This window comes from Pollachius pollachius, assembly GCF_949987615.1.
Source record: "Pollachius pollachius genome assembly, chromosome: 2".
Classification (NCBI taxonomy): Eukaryota; Metazoa; Chordata; class Actinopteri; order Gadiformes; family Gadidae; genus Pollachius; species Pollachius pollachius.
This window is the reverse complement of record NC_136935.1, coordinates 29,821,360-29,838,053: the sequence shown is the minus strand read 5'-3', so window position 1 is coordinate 29,838,053 and position 16,694 is coordinate 29,821,360. Positions and strand designations below refer to the sequence as shown.

Here is a 16,694-nt window from a genome sequence, read left to right as displayed (position 1 = left end):
GTTTTCTTTTGTTGAACCAGTTCTATATCTAAACATTAAGGAAATGACACCAGATCAGTGTATACAGTTAATATGTTAGCTATTAGCTGCATTGCAGTGGATAGAGCAAAGTAAGCAAAAAAAGTTGATATGTTCAGACTCGTTTTCAGTGCTGGTATCATTGCAGTCCATGCCATCCCAAAACAGCAAAAATACACTATGAAATATCTGAAACACTTATCATAATATTGAGACGTACAGAAACAGCAGTCCAGTTTCTGTGGATTCCTGCTCATAGGGGCATTGAGGGGAATGAAATGGCGAACTCTCTAGCTAAAGAAGCGCTGAAACAGACCAGAATGGTGGAAGTTGCTTCCAGTAAAGCTGAAGCTAAAGCTATTGTACAGCACCACATCATGACAGCCTGGCAAAGGCATTGGGGAAAATAGTGAACCAAGGGTGTCATCTATAAAATAAAGCAAAAGTTGGAGGAATGCAAACAAAAGGGAACAAACAATCCTATCAAGATTGAGGTCAGGACATACAGCGTTACATAAAACAATGCATTTAATGGGGACACGTGTGGCTTATGAGAAGAACAGGTCATCTGTCTCTGACAGAAGTATAAAACACTGAGAGAAAAGTTAAAGAATGAAATTAAGAAATGTGGAGTGGGAGTATTGGATCCTGATAATTGATTCAGCATTGAGGAAGGAAAATTTGAAGGCTTGTTTAAGTTTTTAAAAGAAACAGGGTTAATAAAGATAATTGAATGGATTTGTTTTGTCGTTGGGGAACTCTGGGCACCATTCCGGCCCAGTAGGGGGCGGTGATGTGTCTTAACGCTGAATGTTGTTAGCCATTATACTGAAAAAGAAGAAGAAGGAAGAAGAACCTGATTGTCGGATTCAACAATTCGTAGTGTTGTACGGAGAAACTTCGCGTTGTGTTTTCTATTTATCAACGTTTCTCTTGCCTAGCGGAGCGTGATCCAGACACAAGGTAAAGTAAGGACGGTAGTTAGCTCCACGCAGCTAGCATGCCGACCCCAGCACTGTCACAACTTTTGTTATTCCTGTTGATGAAGTGTTTTCATGAGAAAGCGACACAATAAAGCCTAATGTGGCTAGACACGGTGGGGTCTAAACCTTTTGTTTAAACCCTGTCAGAGGCGTGTTTCTGACTCCAGGGACGTGTCTATGTAGATCCTAGATCTCCTGTTCACCTTAGTGTTGTTCTGATGTAACGTAACTATTACACAATCTAAATACTGCCAGTTCTAACACGTGCAGATCAAGTTAGCTCTACATACAACTGGTAATGGTCTGATGTAGTATCACACTAATACACAATCTAAATGCTGCCAGTTCTCACATGTACAGATCAAGGTAGCTCAACATACAACTGGCACTAGTCTGATGTAGTATAACACTAATACACTATCGAAATACTGGCAGTTCTAAGCTTTTATATAGTTATGTAGCTCTTGACTCTACATACAACTGGTACTAGTCTGATATAGTAACGTTATCAAATCTAAATACTGCCAGTTCTAGTTCTTACAGAGCTATGTCACAGCTCTTTTCATAGACATAAGTCCAAGTAGTTGGACCAAACTGTTGGCTTGATCATGCTGTTCAGCATAGTTCATTTTGTATTGATAATTCTGGTGTTATGTTTTGTGTGTTATTAAGTTGTAAGCACTGTATTAATCTCATATCTGAGCAGTGTTATCCATTAGGGCTATTCTCGATTAAATGAATAGACTCTTTCACCTTATGAATTGTGTTTGTGTTTTCACAGTCGAGATGGATCCTTCTCTGTTGAGAGAGAGGGAGCTCTTCAAGAAGAGGGCTCTCTCCACCCCGGCGGTGGAGAAGAGACACGCCGCCGAGTCCAGCTCACACAAGAAGAAGAAGTCCAAAGCTGATAAAGAGGGTTCATCGGGCTCCAAACAAGTTGGAGGTAAGCACATGTCATTCCTAGCTTCATTTATTTTCTGCTTCTGTTTTAGTACAGCCTATTTCCTGGTGCTGTTCATCCACCTGGACAGAATATGTCTTGCTCTGTGGCTTCAAGAGAGTGAAAGTCTGGTGTGGCAGACTTATGTGTTTCAGTATTCTCTAGTTGTGTATACTACTTGTCTCCGGTATTCAATAGGCGTACATTACGCGGCAGGGGGATGCAATTGAGCAATTATGCTCATTGTGTTTGAAAAGTTACAATTAACTGACCCTCTTATTTGAATTGCTAAATGCCTTTAATAGCCAGGACCTATATGGGAGAGGGTAGATCGTGTATGATGACGTGCATACATCACACAAAATGTCCAGATGCCCAAATAAGATCAAGTCGTGGTCTTGGGAATATGATTTAGCCATGTTGTCTATTTAGTGCATGTACATCAAAGCGTGACCCTCTATCGGTACTGGTGCATTCTGTTGTACGAGTTTACAATGGTTTATTGGCAAGTCAATAATGAGAATACTGGAGTAAACAAATCCACCTAAGACAATTGTATTATATATTATTTCTGTTTTTCTGTTTTATGTTGTTCATGGTCATTGTCAATACAGTCAGATGAGTGATGCCACTTGAGGGATACCCCCTAAACACACAAAGGGTTCTCTAAGGGTACCTTTTCCCAAGGTGTTCTGTAGTGTCTCAAAATGTTAGGGGCACATGAAGGAAGAAAGGGGCACATAAGCTGTATGTGTCATTGAATGTATTTGCCCACTGCAAGGTCCATTTCCTAAAGTAATAATACTTTTGTCTCTTTATAATAATGCAAATAATAATAAATTAAACAAAAGTACAAAATATACTTAATCACAACAAATCGTCCTATATTGTATTTTGTGAGCAGACCTCTATTTTTAGTTGCATATAAGTGAAGAGAATGGGCTTCAGTGTAGAGCGCTGAACACACACACGCACACACACGCACACGCACACACACACACACACACACACACACACACACACACACAAGGATCCCATTTGACAGGAGATGTGCCAAATCTAAAGAATGTTTAGCATGTGGTAAAAGTTTTCTATCATCCTGTGAAATGGATGTTTAATAATGCTTAGTTGTTGATCGATACAAAATTAATTCATTGTGTTAATGCCATCGAGGTGGAGTATTTGTATTCGTTTTTTCTATTTCAAGTGCACCAATTTGATGGCTTTTAGTTGTTATAACGGTAAAGGTAAAATAGCTCTTTGGGGCTGCACTTCTGCGCGTCTGACATTCTGAAATGACATGGTGTTCAGAGGTGCAGCGTTAGCTTTCTTCTGAGGGAGATAACAATCTGTCAATTACCATGCACAATACATAGGCATCAACTCTTTATATCCATTGACTCCAGTCTCTGTCTCATCTGCCCATTTGCTTGCATCGTGCTGCACCCCATGTCAGCGACGTGCTCTTAGTGTACTACGAACCGCTTCATATATCCTTTGGGGACGGCCTTGAAAGCTGTAGTAATGGATGGTTGAGTGACCCTGCCTCCGGCCCGCCTTACATCTGCCTCAACCTCCCCTACCCCCCGACTCCTCCTCGCCTCCACCTCTCCCTCGCCCTACACCACCTCCGTCTGGGACACGTTGCCCGGGCAGTGGCAGCCACTGCAGGAGGCTGGGCTCTCCTCGCGGAGCTGCTGGTGGGTCTTGCCCTTGGCACAGCAGCCACAGTCCAGCAGCTCGTAGAGCACGGCCAGCACGGCCAGGGAGATGACGGTGAGGATGAAGAGCAGCAGGATGACGAAGCAGGCCACGTTCCAGCCGTCGTGGAAGGGGTAGACCTCCTGCACCTGCATGGAGACCCGGGAGAGCAGGGCCACCCCTGGGGGCCACGAGAGGCCGCCGGGCAGGGCCGTGGTGTTGGCGGCTGCGCTGGTGAAAACGGTGGTGCTGTTGGCCATGGCGGTCTGTAGGGGAAGAGGCGTGCAGGTTGTTACTTGTCGGGAGTTTGCGACTTGACCTGTTTTTAATTGGAAGGCCGGTAGGAGGCGACGGCATGAGGGAACTGACGAGCGTGTCGGGAGCTTCGAGGGAAGGTGTTTGTGATTCGGCCACCGGAGGATGGAAATTCAAAGTAAAAGCGGTTATGAGAGTGGCACAATTACTGTCAACAGGGTGCTAGGTAGTCTCTTTGAGTGAGGTAAATGGATCTCTTCAGTGAAGGGAGATTTTAGTAGAATTGATTAACTTTATATTCATGACAGGACCAAACAAAAAGCAACCGCGCACAAATTTGCTTAAGGAACTGTTGGACTTTCAGAGAGATGTGTCACCCAAGAGTTTTGCTTTACAAGTCAACTGTAATTAGGCTGTATGATGAATCAAATGCATATCGTGCCATATCATACCATAGGCTAGATTTAAAAAGAATAATAATAATTCTACGTATATTAGTTTGTATAGTATGATACTTAAACCGCACGTCACAGCAGGAGACACGATAACCGTTTAAAGATAACCGCTGTAACGTGCAGTCCTTTGTGGTGGCCAGCCTCAGCTCATGTCCCGGGGCGAACCACTCAGAGGTTCCCACCAAGCCACCCTCAGGGCTAAAGCCTTGACAGGAGCTTCCTCCACTCTGCTGTGACATCACGGGACGTTCTTCCCCCCCCCCCTGTTGTTGAAGAGTTCATGACTTCAAGCAGAGATTGAACAATCACCTCCTCAAGATCGGACTGCATCCTAAAGCAAAAGGGCTTCAGACGTACACAAATCATGCTTGTATATAGTCCTGAGTAGCTGCACATCAGCAATTGGCTGTCGTAATTGTTTTCATAAACCTTGCGTCTGCAAAGGCACACAAGAAGAAAATACAATGGAAACCCTTGAGGGTAATTTAACGATGATTGTCAGGTGTCTAGATTTATTTATTTTGTATTCAATGCTGCTGGCTCAGGCAGAAAGAAATGAGGTCTGGACAGGCTTGAAGTGAGAAAGCAGCAAGCCTGTCTGAGTGGCCCCCCCCTTGAGTCCTCGCATCCACCCACCCCACGCACTCCCCCCTCCAACACCCTCTTCACAGCCGGCGGAGAAGCTACATGGCCTCTCTCTTCTCTTTCTCTCTCTCAAATAATGTAAACAACAGACAGGGATGCCTAAGACCGAAGGATAGAAGCAACAACAATTTGGGGAATTTAAATTGGAAATTGATTCAGAATCATAGAAGATGAGAATCGTGAGTCTTGCGTTAATCGCTATATTTATTTCCCACCGTTCAAACTGGAACACTAACCTCTGAAACACGTTGACGACACACACACTTCAGATGAAGTGACTAGCGTAGTCAACTGACCCACTTTGCTTGAGTGGGTTGAACAGGAAAAGGAGGATGGGGGAGGACCAGTTAGTGAGGTGGGGTAGCTTTTCCTGTTATATATGCATATTTTTCTCTTAAGAGTTTGCCTGTAGCACTAGCTCATATCCAGCATGTGCATTAGAAATTGGTGTATACCTTAAATTGTGTGCGTGTGTGCGCCTGCTTTGGTCCGTCATAAGATCATTGAATTTATCCTGGCACCCTGACGACAGGCTCCCTTCCACCCACCTAGTCTGTCTCTCCAGGCTTTTCCCCATTCCCCATCAGCCCCCCCCCCCCCCTCTACTCTCCCGATGAGCATCAAAACACAAGGGCAGAGTGGGGCTGTCTGCAGCATCTGCTCTCCCTGTCCTCGTGAAGCCCCACCTCAGCTCTACTACTTAAGGTGGAATGGCAGTGCAGGTCGCTCTGACTGCACAGGGGGACTTCCCCTCTACACACACACACATACTATACACACACGGCTATGTGTTGGGCTACGTGCAGTGGTCAGCCCTGTATTGATTTTAGCTTTGATCTCAAGCATCCTCCTGGAAAACCACACACACTTCAACGCAGATGACACGGCTTGTTATTTTGAGTAGGATTATGTAAACATATAGTACATGCTACTACATTAAGTATTTTCCAAGTCGAGTAATAGGGTGAGGATGGATTGTGCTCGTTTAATGATCGGAAAGGATGTCACTTGTAAGAAGAGCTGTGTAAGAAGTGTGACGTCTACACACAGATTGAATTCAGCCTGAATCATTCATGTATTCCGCCTACACTGATCGCATACAAATTCGCCAACAATGACAATGTGCCTAACACATAGACTCACCTGTGTGTTGGTGCTTCTCTCTCACAAAGGATGATCTCTCCTCTGGTTTGCTCCACCTTTTGCTCTTCTCTTCTGCTCGCCCCCGACACACTCTCCTCCCGCTTTCAGGCACTCTCCGGCTCACGCTGCCACTCCTTGCAGCTCTCTGCGTCTCAACCTAACGGAGCAGATGCTCCCTGCTCTATCATTGGTTATGGTTAAGAGCTGCTTCTGCATTAGCCCGCTGCCCCTTCAATCAAATCCCATGTCCCGCCCCTTGAGCTAGACATGGCCAACAGAAGCTCCCGCCCACACACACATGAATCATTCAGTAGTGTGTGCCAATCGGCAGGTGTGATTGGCCCGAGGCAAAGCACAGTCTGCAGGAGGGCAGCATCTTGATTTGGACTCCAGTGGCGAGTCGACTAGGATGACAGAAGTGGCTTGTGATGGCTTGTTTTGGTACACACTGTATGTTTGTGTCTGCATGTGGTTCTGTCTGTACAATGAAAAATATATAAACCTAGTTATTTGCTATACCCAATAATAACTTGACTTCTTATCCATCCCTTATTCCAAGAAACTGCATTTTTATTTGAAAATAGTTACATTATACACACAATTAGGGGGAATGTGTACAGTCCTGACACAGGTTGATCTTCAAAATCATTGAAATGTTTTAATAAATGCATGCATTCCTCTTCAAATGTGTGTTAAAGACCACAGGTTTTAACCCCAAGTTATTTAATGTGTGGGTGGAAGTATCTACCACATCGAAAAAGCATTATTTTCATTATTTTGAATTTTGTAATGAAACGTTCTCACAGAGTTCAAAAACAAACACAACTGAAGGTAAGCTGGAGCCAGAGGGAATGGCAATTAGAATGGGAATGTCAAGCCTTGTTGTGGAAAACCTTCTAACTAACAGGAGGGATTGAATGCTGCAGCATTTTTTATCATATTTCTGAGGTGGAGGAAACTGCCAACTATAGAGGACCGAGTGTGTCATGGAAAGATGAATCAATGTTTAATCTGCCTCAAGGCTCTCATTCTTGTCAGTGCGATTCTACTTGCCATTACAATTTCACTCTAGCATTTGTCTCACCTTCAGTTTCTTCATGTTCAAGTCTGTATCTGCACATTGCAACTTGTAGATGTTAAACCTCTTGTATAATCCCTTCTGTTTTATAGATTCCAGTAACGGCAGCTTTAACCTCAAAGCCCTCAGTGGAAGTTCTGGGTACAAGTTTGGCTGCCTGGCCAAGATCGTCAACTACATGAAGGTCATACTTCTAACGCTTTGAGTGTATACTTTTGTGATCATCTGTTTATTGTCTTTCAAGTTCAGGATTAAATTGCATAAATCCCATGGCTCCAGTTCTCTTAAAGGAAAAGTTTGGGGGCTTGGGGACAGCCATCTTTGACATTGGTTCAGAATTGAGGGGGAACGTTAAGCTGCAATTTGTGAAACGGGATGCAATATAACACATTGGGGCAGCACATCCCATAATTGCGGGTCTTTTAATAGTGCTTGGTTTGGCACTGACATGCTCCGATTTGCTTGTGTTTGATAATATCTGACAACATTATCAAACAGATCCCAATGCAACCTTTGCTTATCCCTGGCTTGATCCGGTGTGTTCGTTATTGTGCATCAGCAAGTCTTGATCTCATTGATGTCTCGGTCAATACTGGCATTAGACCAATGTGTGTATGTAAAGAAATCCCTGCGTCTTTCTTCAATGCGTGGCCAAAGGAGCCAGTAATGAAAAGGACGTACTGATTCTTATGAAAAAGTACCTTTTTTAATGCACATGATTTTGTTATGCTTAATCTATTATTTTAGTCTTTATAGCCTGACATTTTTACATCACGTCATCTTCAGTGTTTTAGGATCAAAACAAAATGCTTTTCTCTTGTTGTGTCAAGTCTATGAGTCACTCCTGTCCTCTTTGTAACATTTGGTGCATGATAACAGCTTGTGTATCGCTCTGATGCTCTGTTTGAAGTGATCTCCCCGAACTGCACTGCCTAGCTGACTCATCCTCTCCTGCCTTGATTACAGCTCTCACTTTGACAGCACTCCCTTAAATGCTCTTTGCAATCCTTTTGAAAATATCTCACCATTTCAGTTTTTAAAATGTTATGCTTTCTAACCAAGGTTGCACATTTCTCTGTTACTTAAATACTGTCAAGATAATTTAACACCTGTCATGTTTTAACTTTATATGCAATCTTTTTTCAACCCTTCAACCCAATCTTTTTAGCCACCGCATTAAACACTAAAACCAATTCATGATTTTAAAGTTGCCCTTGTTCTGTGTATTTCTGTCCACTCTTAGACGAGGCATCAAAGGGGGGACACGCACTTCCTCACCCTGGAAGAAATCCTTGATGAGACCAAGCTGTTGGACATTGGCATGAAGCAGAAACAATGGCTCATGTCTGAGGTGGGTGCGTGCACGTGCGTGTCATGAATCATAATTTTTTATGGATGAGGAGGTTATGGATGAGGTCGGCTGCTGTAGGCATAAAAGACAAAACAGCATACATGACAAAGGGACAGCGTTTGAAAGGTTGAAATTATCAGTCATTTTAAACCAAGAACATGGTTGCACTAAAATGAAATGGACACATGACCTTGGATTGTGAGACTTATCCCCCCGCTTCCCTATGCCAATGCTAGGCCTTAGCCAACAACCCAAAGATCGACTCGCGAGACGGGAAGTACGCCTTCAAGCCCAAGTACAGCCTCAAGGACAAGAAGGCCCTGCTGAGGCTGCTGGACAAACACGACCAGCTGGGCCTTGGAGGAATCCTGCTCGACGATGTGGAGGAGGGGCTTCCCAACTCTGCCAAGGCCATAAAGGTACCCTGAGCCCCCTTGTGTATAATGCACGTCATGCATCCGGCCTTTGAAAAAGGCAGGTGCGTAGGCTTCAGAGGAGATACGGCCGTGTTCAGGCAGCCTGGTAACCCAGAGCAGTTGGTAGCTGTGTGTCTGTTAAAAAAATACGAAATGGCGGTTTAGCGACTAATGGAGTGAGACGCACCTGCGCGAGCTCCTGTGAAACTCTTAATTTATTGTATAGGGCCTTTTCACGAACTCTCCTTTTCCACATTTCGACTTCACAAGCTCATTGTGACTGTATTATAAACCATTATGCCTCCAAAACTGAAAAATACGAACAACCCGGCGCCTACACAAACGAGGCCTACCCCCCAGGCTACATCCTCCCTGGGGAGTAGTGAGGCCGCCCCGCCGCGGGGGCCCGCTAAGCCCTCCACTCCAGAGAAAACCGCCGCTGTTTCGAACATGACCTCCTCGGACTTTAAGGCTGAACTCCTCGCCGCTCTTCGAGATGAGGTGGTGGGCATTTTTAAGGCAGAATTGGAGGCAGCATTGACGAATAATTTCGCTCAGATAAAGTCCGAACTACAGGTGGATGTGCTAAAGGTAACTGTGACGGACATGGAGGGCTCGCTGTCGACATGCACTGACGATGTGCTTTCACTTCAAAGTAAAGTGGTCAAACTTTCGGCCCAACTTGTTACTTTGGACAGCAAATGTGAAGATCTGGAGGCGAGACTCGCCGTAACAACATCAGGATAATAGGTCTACCCGAGGAGATCGGCGCGGTTGACGCGACTACAGTTTCCGCCCTGCTGAAAGACGCCCTCGCCTTAGGTAAAGAGCCGGTGGTGGACCGGGCGCATCGATCCCTACAGCCCAAGCCGAAACCCGGTGAGCGCCTTCGTCCCATAATAGCACGTCTACACTATTATGCAGACTGTGCCGACATCCTACAACGTACTAGAACCCAACGGCAGATCAAGGTGAAGGGTTCAACAATCTCCATTTTCCCGGATTTCACTGCACGCACAGCCAAAGCCCGTACAGCCTTCACCGACATTCGGCGCCAGCTCAGGGACATTCCCGACATAAGATTTGGGCTGCTACACCCAACGCGTCTCCGCATCACCAGAGGGGATGTCACAAGGGAATTTACATCACCGAAGGATGCCGCTGCCTTTGTGGAAGCACTCAAGTAAACATGGGTCTGCTACAGCATAGTTATTAAAACATAAGTAGGTGCCATTACAGTTTTGCCATTATTATAATCGTAATTATTGAAGATTCTCTTCTATATAATAATAATAATTATATTATTATTATCGTTATTATTTATTTTTAAATATATATATTATTGAAGCTGAAACGGTTCTTGATCTACAGCATGTTCTACGAAATAACTGAGTAACCATTACTGTAGACATGTTAAGTAAATTTTGTCATAAATCACATTGGCAAATAGTTGGCACCATAACTACTGTTGTTCTAATAAGCAGTATTAGTAAATTAGTAGCCTTGTGTTGTTTATCATGCACGCCCTGTCTTTTGCTTTTTTTACCTTCCCATTGTTTCCGGGAGCTCCAGTTAAGTTGGAGCGAGGGTAAGATGACTGTTTAGTCCAAAGCCTGGAGTTTTTTTGTTTGGATTATGACTCCTTGTGGAGTTAGCACTGGTATCCTATCGATTGGGGATGGGATAGTTGTAGGTGCACTGGGGAGGGTGTGGGTTCTGGGGCGAGTTCGATAAGTTAGCCCTGTGTGTGTGTTTTTTTTTTTGTTTGCTTTTTGTCTTGTTTTTTTTTCTCTCTTCCTTTCTTTCCCCTTTCCTACCTTTCCCTCTCCTTCCTCCCTTGCCCCTGAAGTGTGGGACGGGAACCTGGTTGCCTCTTATTTTCATCCACTTTCCACATGGCTAATGTTTCGGGCCCAAATGTGAGATTCATCAGTTGGAATATTAAAGGCCTAGGAAGTGCTGTCAAGCGATGTAGAGTGCTCTCCCATCTGAAGCGGCTGAAACCTGACATTGTGTTCTTGCAGGAAACCCACATGAGGAACAAAGATCAAGTCAGACTGAAATGTCCCTGGGTTGCTGAGGTGTTCCATTCTAGTTTCAACTCAAAGGCCAGAGGGGTGGCTATCATGATAGGTAAATCGGTCTCATTTACTCTGACTAATATAATTTCGGACAGTGATGGCAGATATCTGATAGTTTTAGGTACTCTATTTCGAGTGCCTGTCCTGTTAGTCAATGTTTACGCACCAAATTTTGATAATCCTGGTTTTATGAACAAGTTGTTTGAAAATCTGCCCTCTCTGAGTGACTGTTTTTTGATTTTTGGAGGGGACTTGAACTGTGCTATTGATCCTCAACTAGACCGTTCCAAACCCGGCTCATCCCAATCACTAATGGCTAAGGCTCTTTGCAGTTTCATGTCTAGCAATGACTATGTAGACCCCTGGAGATTTCGGAATCCGAGCAGTAGGCAATACTCTTTTTATTCGTATGTGCACCAGACCTTTTCTCGAATAGATTATTTCTTTGTAGACGCTAAACTTATGCCAAAGGTGACAAATGCCTCGTATCACCCAATCATTGTTTCAGATCATTCACCGGTGTCCATAGACGTTCAGATTTCCTCCGGACCTCGCTATCCCACCCAGTGGCGATTCAATACCTCACTTCTATCGTATGACAAATTTCATAAATTCATTGCAAGCGCAATAGATGATTATATTGGTCTTAACCAATCTGATTCGGAACCTATCTCCAATGCACTATTATGGGAGTCCTTAAAAGCATATTTGCGAGGTCAGATAATTTCATACTCTGCACACATAAGGGAATTAAGGATGTTAAATATTCAGAAGCTCTCATCTGATTTAGAACAGTAGACCGGCAACTCGCAACCTCCCCTTCTGACGATCTTTCAAGGAGGTGCGTGGTCTTACAAACTGAACTAGATCTCATCACAACTACCGAGGCTGAGTGCCTGTTGCTTCATTCTCGTTCCAGATACTACGAACATGGCGACAGGTCTGGTAGGTTACTAGCTCACCAATTGCGCCGCCAAGCTGCCTCGCGTTTAATACCTCGCATTAAAGACGGATCGGGAGCGTTGCTGGAGGACCCAGTTGTTATTAACTCTTTTTATGAGTCCCTGTACAAGTCTGAATTCTCATCAGATCCGACTGATATGCACAGGTTTTTAGACGATCTTCAGTTTTCTTCCATAAACCCAGAAATGGTTGGTCAATTAGACTCTGCTCTGACCATTCAAGAATTAAACTCAGCCTTACAAAATATGCAAAATAATAAAGCCCTTGGACCTGATGGGTTTCCGGTCGAATTTTTCAAAGCTTTTCAGGCCAAACTTACTCCATTACTCCACTCTGTCTATCTTGAATCTCTGTCACATGGCTCACTCCCTCCTACATTGAGATAGGCCTCTATTAGTGTTCTTTTAAAAAAGGACAAAGATGCAGATTTATGTACCTCCTATAGGCCAATTTCTTTAATGAACGTCGATACAAAGATTCTTGCTAAGGCCTTGGCCCGCAGACTCGAAAAGGTCCTTCCGACAATCATTTCTAAGGAACAGACAGGTTTTATAAAGGGGCGCCAGCTCTATTATAATGTTCGCACTTTGTTAAACACAATTTACTCTAAGGAAACAAGGGCCACTCCTGAAGTAGTGATTGCGATTGACGCAGAGAAGGCGTTCGATCGTGTTGAATGGAACTATCTATTTGCCGTTTTAGCCAAGTTCGGATTCGGTGAAAGCTTTATATCATGGTTACGCCTTCTCTACACGCTTCCCTGTGCTAGTATTACCACTAATAACGCCCAGGAATGTCATGCTACTTTTTCTAAATAGAGGTTGCAGACAGGGCTGTCCTCTATCCCCTCTCCTGTTTGCACTTGCAATAGAGCCCTTGTCTATAAGTTTGAAGACCTCTCTTACTTTTAATGGCATCACCAGGTCTCACACAGAGTTGAAATTATCATTATACGCCAACGACCTGTTACTATATGTCACAGATCCAGTAAGAGCCTGCCCTTCTATTGTTTCTTTTCTGCATAGATTCGGCCGGTTTTCAGGGTATAAAGGTAATGTCGCCAAGTGTGAATGTTATCCAGTCAATAAACCAGCTATGCAGCTCTCCCAGTCAGACATTCCTTTCAAATTGAGTCCTTCGGGATTTAGGTACCTTGGGGTTAGCATAGCCAGGTCCTTCAAATGTCTTTACTCTGAAAAATGTTCTCCCCTTTTAGCCCAGATTAAGACAGACTTTCAAAGATGGGGTTCCCTCCCTCGCTCCTTGATTGGGAGAATAAATACTGTCAAGATGAGTGTCCTCCCAAAATTTCTATTTCTTTTCAATGCTTGCCTATATTTTTGCCAAAAAGTTTTTTTAAAACTGTAGATTCGATCATTTGTCATTTTTTGTGGAATGGCAAAATACCTAGAGTTAGACAAAAAGTGTTACAAAACTGTAAGTTCTATGGCGGTCTCTCTTTGCCAAATTTTCAATTCTACTACTGGGCTGTGAACATAACTAGAATTATACTCTGGTCTAAGTCAACTGATGTACCTTGGTACCAGTTGGAAGCACGGTCATGCTCCCCAGTCTCTCTGTATGCTTTATTGACCGGCCCGGTGGCAACCAACCCCTCCGGCCTTACCTGCAACCCGGTGGTTAACGACACGCTCAAGATATGGTTTCAGTTTAGGAAACAGTTTGAATTTACTGCCCCCACAGCTTTAACCCCATTGTTAAAAAACCCTTTGTTTAAACCAACATTTACTGATCCCACTTTCTCCTTATGGCATGATAAGGGACTGAAATGTTTTGGGGATCTTTATAGGGGAGGAATTCTTTGTTCTTTCGCGGACCTAGCTACTGAATTCAACCTTCCACCCTTCCATCTCTTTAGATATTTCCAGGTAAGGAACTGTGCAAAATCCTTATTTACAACCTTCCCCCACCTCCCGCCCAAGCAGCCATGGGGTGAACTTTTACTATTTAATCCCTTGCAAAGGTCTTTGATCTCAAAGGTTTACAGTTCTATCCAATCATATGATGAACATTTACCTACCAAAACAAAGGAGACTTGGGAGCGTGAGTTGGGGTTGATCTTTGAGGAAGACTGGTGGGAGTCTGCGCTGAGGGTCATTCACAAAACCTCTATTTGTGCCCGCCTGACCTTGATACAGTTTAAAGTTGTATTTAGATGCCATTATTCGAAGACAAAGTTGGCGCAGATTTTCTCAGATATGGTAGATGTCTGTGATAGATGTGGAGGCTCGTCCTGCAATCTCACGCATATGTTTTTCTCTTGCCCAGCTCTGTCGAACTTATGGCAAATTTACTTCAACACCATGTCTAAAGTACTCTCAAGAACAATTCCCATTTCACCACACATAGGCATTTTCGGTCTTCCAGAAGACTATACTCTATATTCTACTAAAGAATTGGAAATAATAGCTTTTACCTCACTAATTGCTAAACGCCACCTCCTTCTGAATTGGAAATCTACGATGGCTGCCTCCAGTACACAATGGATTAAAGAGGCTATGTCCTTTTTGAAAGTCGAGAAAATTAGATATTCAAGAAAGGGGGATGTGAGTAAATTCTTCAACAAGTGGCAACCGTTTATTGACTTCTTTGCAACGATGTAACCCCCCCCCCCCCTCACTCACACACTCCCTCTTATTATTTCTTTTTTTGTCGTTTTTTCGTTTTTTTTTTTTCTCCTCTCTCTTTTATTATTATTTATGTATTTCGTTTGTTATGTCAGTTTGATTGTTATATATAGACTATACTAAAGTATCAAACACTGTATAGTCTATTTGGTTTTATTTCTGTAAAACTGTTAAAGCTGTATGCAAACATGTTTAATGCTGATGCCAACACACCATGTAAGTGCCTTTGCTACTTTTGTATACACTTTAATAAAAAAATATGAAGCAAAAAAAAAAACTGACAACAAAAACTATTAAATGTTACTCTATTTTTCAACTGGCAATAAAAACATAACAGACTCGCTACTCAACTCAGTTGTGTGTGAAGATTGTTTCCGCTCCCTGCTAGCGATGCCCGTAAATTGACTTCCAACTGACAGACGTCACACAGGCGACATGGTCTGAATCTCTGGGAAGTGAGATAGTACAAAACGGAAGACTTTGAGATTGCTACTTTATTATAAACGTTCTACAAGAGGTCCCTTTTCATTAAAGTCTGTGTAAATGTTGTCCTTCAGACATTGGGCGATATGATCACCTTTGTGACCAGACCAGACAAGAAGAAGGTCTTGTTCTACAACGACAAGCACTGCCAGTTCCTGGTCGATGAAGGTGAGCATCCGCTTGATTTTATTTCTCAACTGTTACATAAATGTTAATTGAGTTTCCCCTTGTGTTTGTTGCCCAAAATAGCAATTCAGTGTGCTATACATTGCAACCACTAGCTAATGAAATCAAAAAGGATCAATACACATTCCTCCAACATTTAGCCATCCCCCAAGGGCAGGTCTTCCTGTTTACAATGAAGATCATACAACCATGCGCTTCTGAAAACCTTACCGTCTAAACTTCCTTCTACACAATGGCATTCACACCTGTTCCCTGTGTCCATCTTAAGAGTTTCAGAAGCTGTGGCGGAGTGTTCCCGTGGACTCAATCGATGAAGAGAAGATAGAGGAGTACCTGAAGAAACAAGGCATCTCCTCAATGCAGGAGACGGGTCCAAAGAAAGTGGTCAGTGTTCCTTCTGTCTACCATACCATATAGCTGTTCCTCTCCATAAAATATTTCTACCTCTTTAGACAATGAATTCGCCTCTCCACAAAATCAATGCATGCTTTGAGTCAAAATCAATTGCATTTGTGTGGCTATAGTTGGTTGTTTGGATGTGACACTAAAGTGCTTTGGTTTCCATGTGCAGTTACCAGTGCAGAAGAGGAAAAAGCCCGGTGGACAGAAGAGGCGCTTCAAGACTCACAACGACCATTTGGCTGGAGTGCTGGAGGACTACTCAGAGGGTGTGCCGGTGAAGAAGGGACAGAACTAGCGGTGGCTGGCCGGAGAGCAAGAAGGCCGGAGCTTTAGCCCAAGGGATATTGGCCTTATACGCCTCTACAACCCAGACTGTTGAATTGTTCTAAAGTGTTGACTGGTGGTTTTATTCTGTTACTTTGAGTTTATTCTTTATTTTGAATTATCAAAGTTCCCGATTACACTTATCGATCCCATCATTGCTTCAGTGATCATCGATAATGGACTCAAAGGATTGGATTGTGTTAGCTTTACACAAGACTTACTGCATAACTACTTTCCTCATCGGGATACTCCAATCACTTGATACTAAAAACACAAACCAGAATACTATGGAGTTGAATTGTGGTTGACACTGCAGTGGTTAGAAAAGTCAAATGTTCAAAGGACACGGGGACCAATTTGTTGTAAAAACTAGTTTCAGTATGCTGCATACTACACTTAAGTACAGACCATTTGTTTCATTTTTTAATTTGTATGCTTCAGATAAAGGCAACTGCTCATATGGGCTTATGTGTCATTTTACTGCGTGACCTTGTCGAAGAAGCCAATATAACACCACTTACTTCCCTCATACAACCCAGGAGATATTCAACATGTTCAACAGGATCCCAATTGTTTGAAAATGTGCTTTAACTTTCGTTAACCTCTTCATAGCTTAAACTGC

At 43.3% G+C, this 16,694-nt stretch overlaps 1 protein-coding gene across 1 annotated transcript; it reads left to right on the top strand.

Annotated features, from left to right (window-relative positions):
• Nucleotides 1-853: 853 nt before the first annotated feature.
• On the top strand, nt 854-16,595 carry gtf2e2 (general transcription factor IIE, polypeptide 2, beta). Its single transcript, XM_079758782.1, has 8 exons — nt 854-981; nt 1,783-1,944; nt 7,311-7,402; nt 8,462-8,569; nt 8,806-8,988; nt 15,235-15,328; nt 15,615-15,730; nt 15,918-16,595. Exons 2-8 carry the CDS (start codon nt 1,788-1,790, stop codon nt 16,041-16,043), a joined length of 876 nt encoding a protein of 291 aa, XP_079614908.1. The 5' UTR covers nt 854-981; nt 1,783-1,787; the 3' UTR covers nt 16,044-16,595.
• Nucleotides 16,596-16,694: the final 99 nt, after the last annotated feature.

Coding starts and splice junctions, on each gene's coding strand:
- gtf2e2 (XM_079758782.1), top strand. CDS start 1,788: ATGGATCCTTCTCTGTTGAGAGAGAGGGAGCTCTTCAAGAAGAGGGCT. Junction 1,945..7,310: donor GGGCTCCAAACAAGTTGGAG/GTAAGCACATGT, acceptor TCTGTTTTATAG/ATTCCAGTAACGGCAGCTTT. Junction 15,329..15,614: donor CCAGTTCCTGGTCGATGAAG/GTGAGCATCCGC, acceptor GTCCATCTTAAG/AGTTTCAGAAGCTGTGGCGG.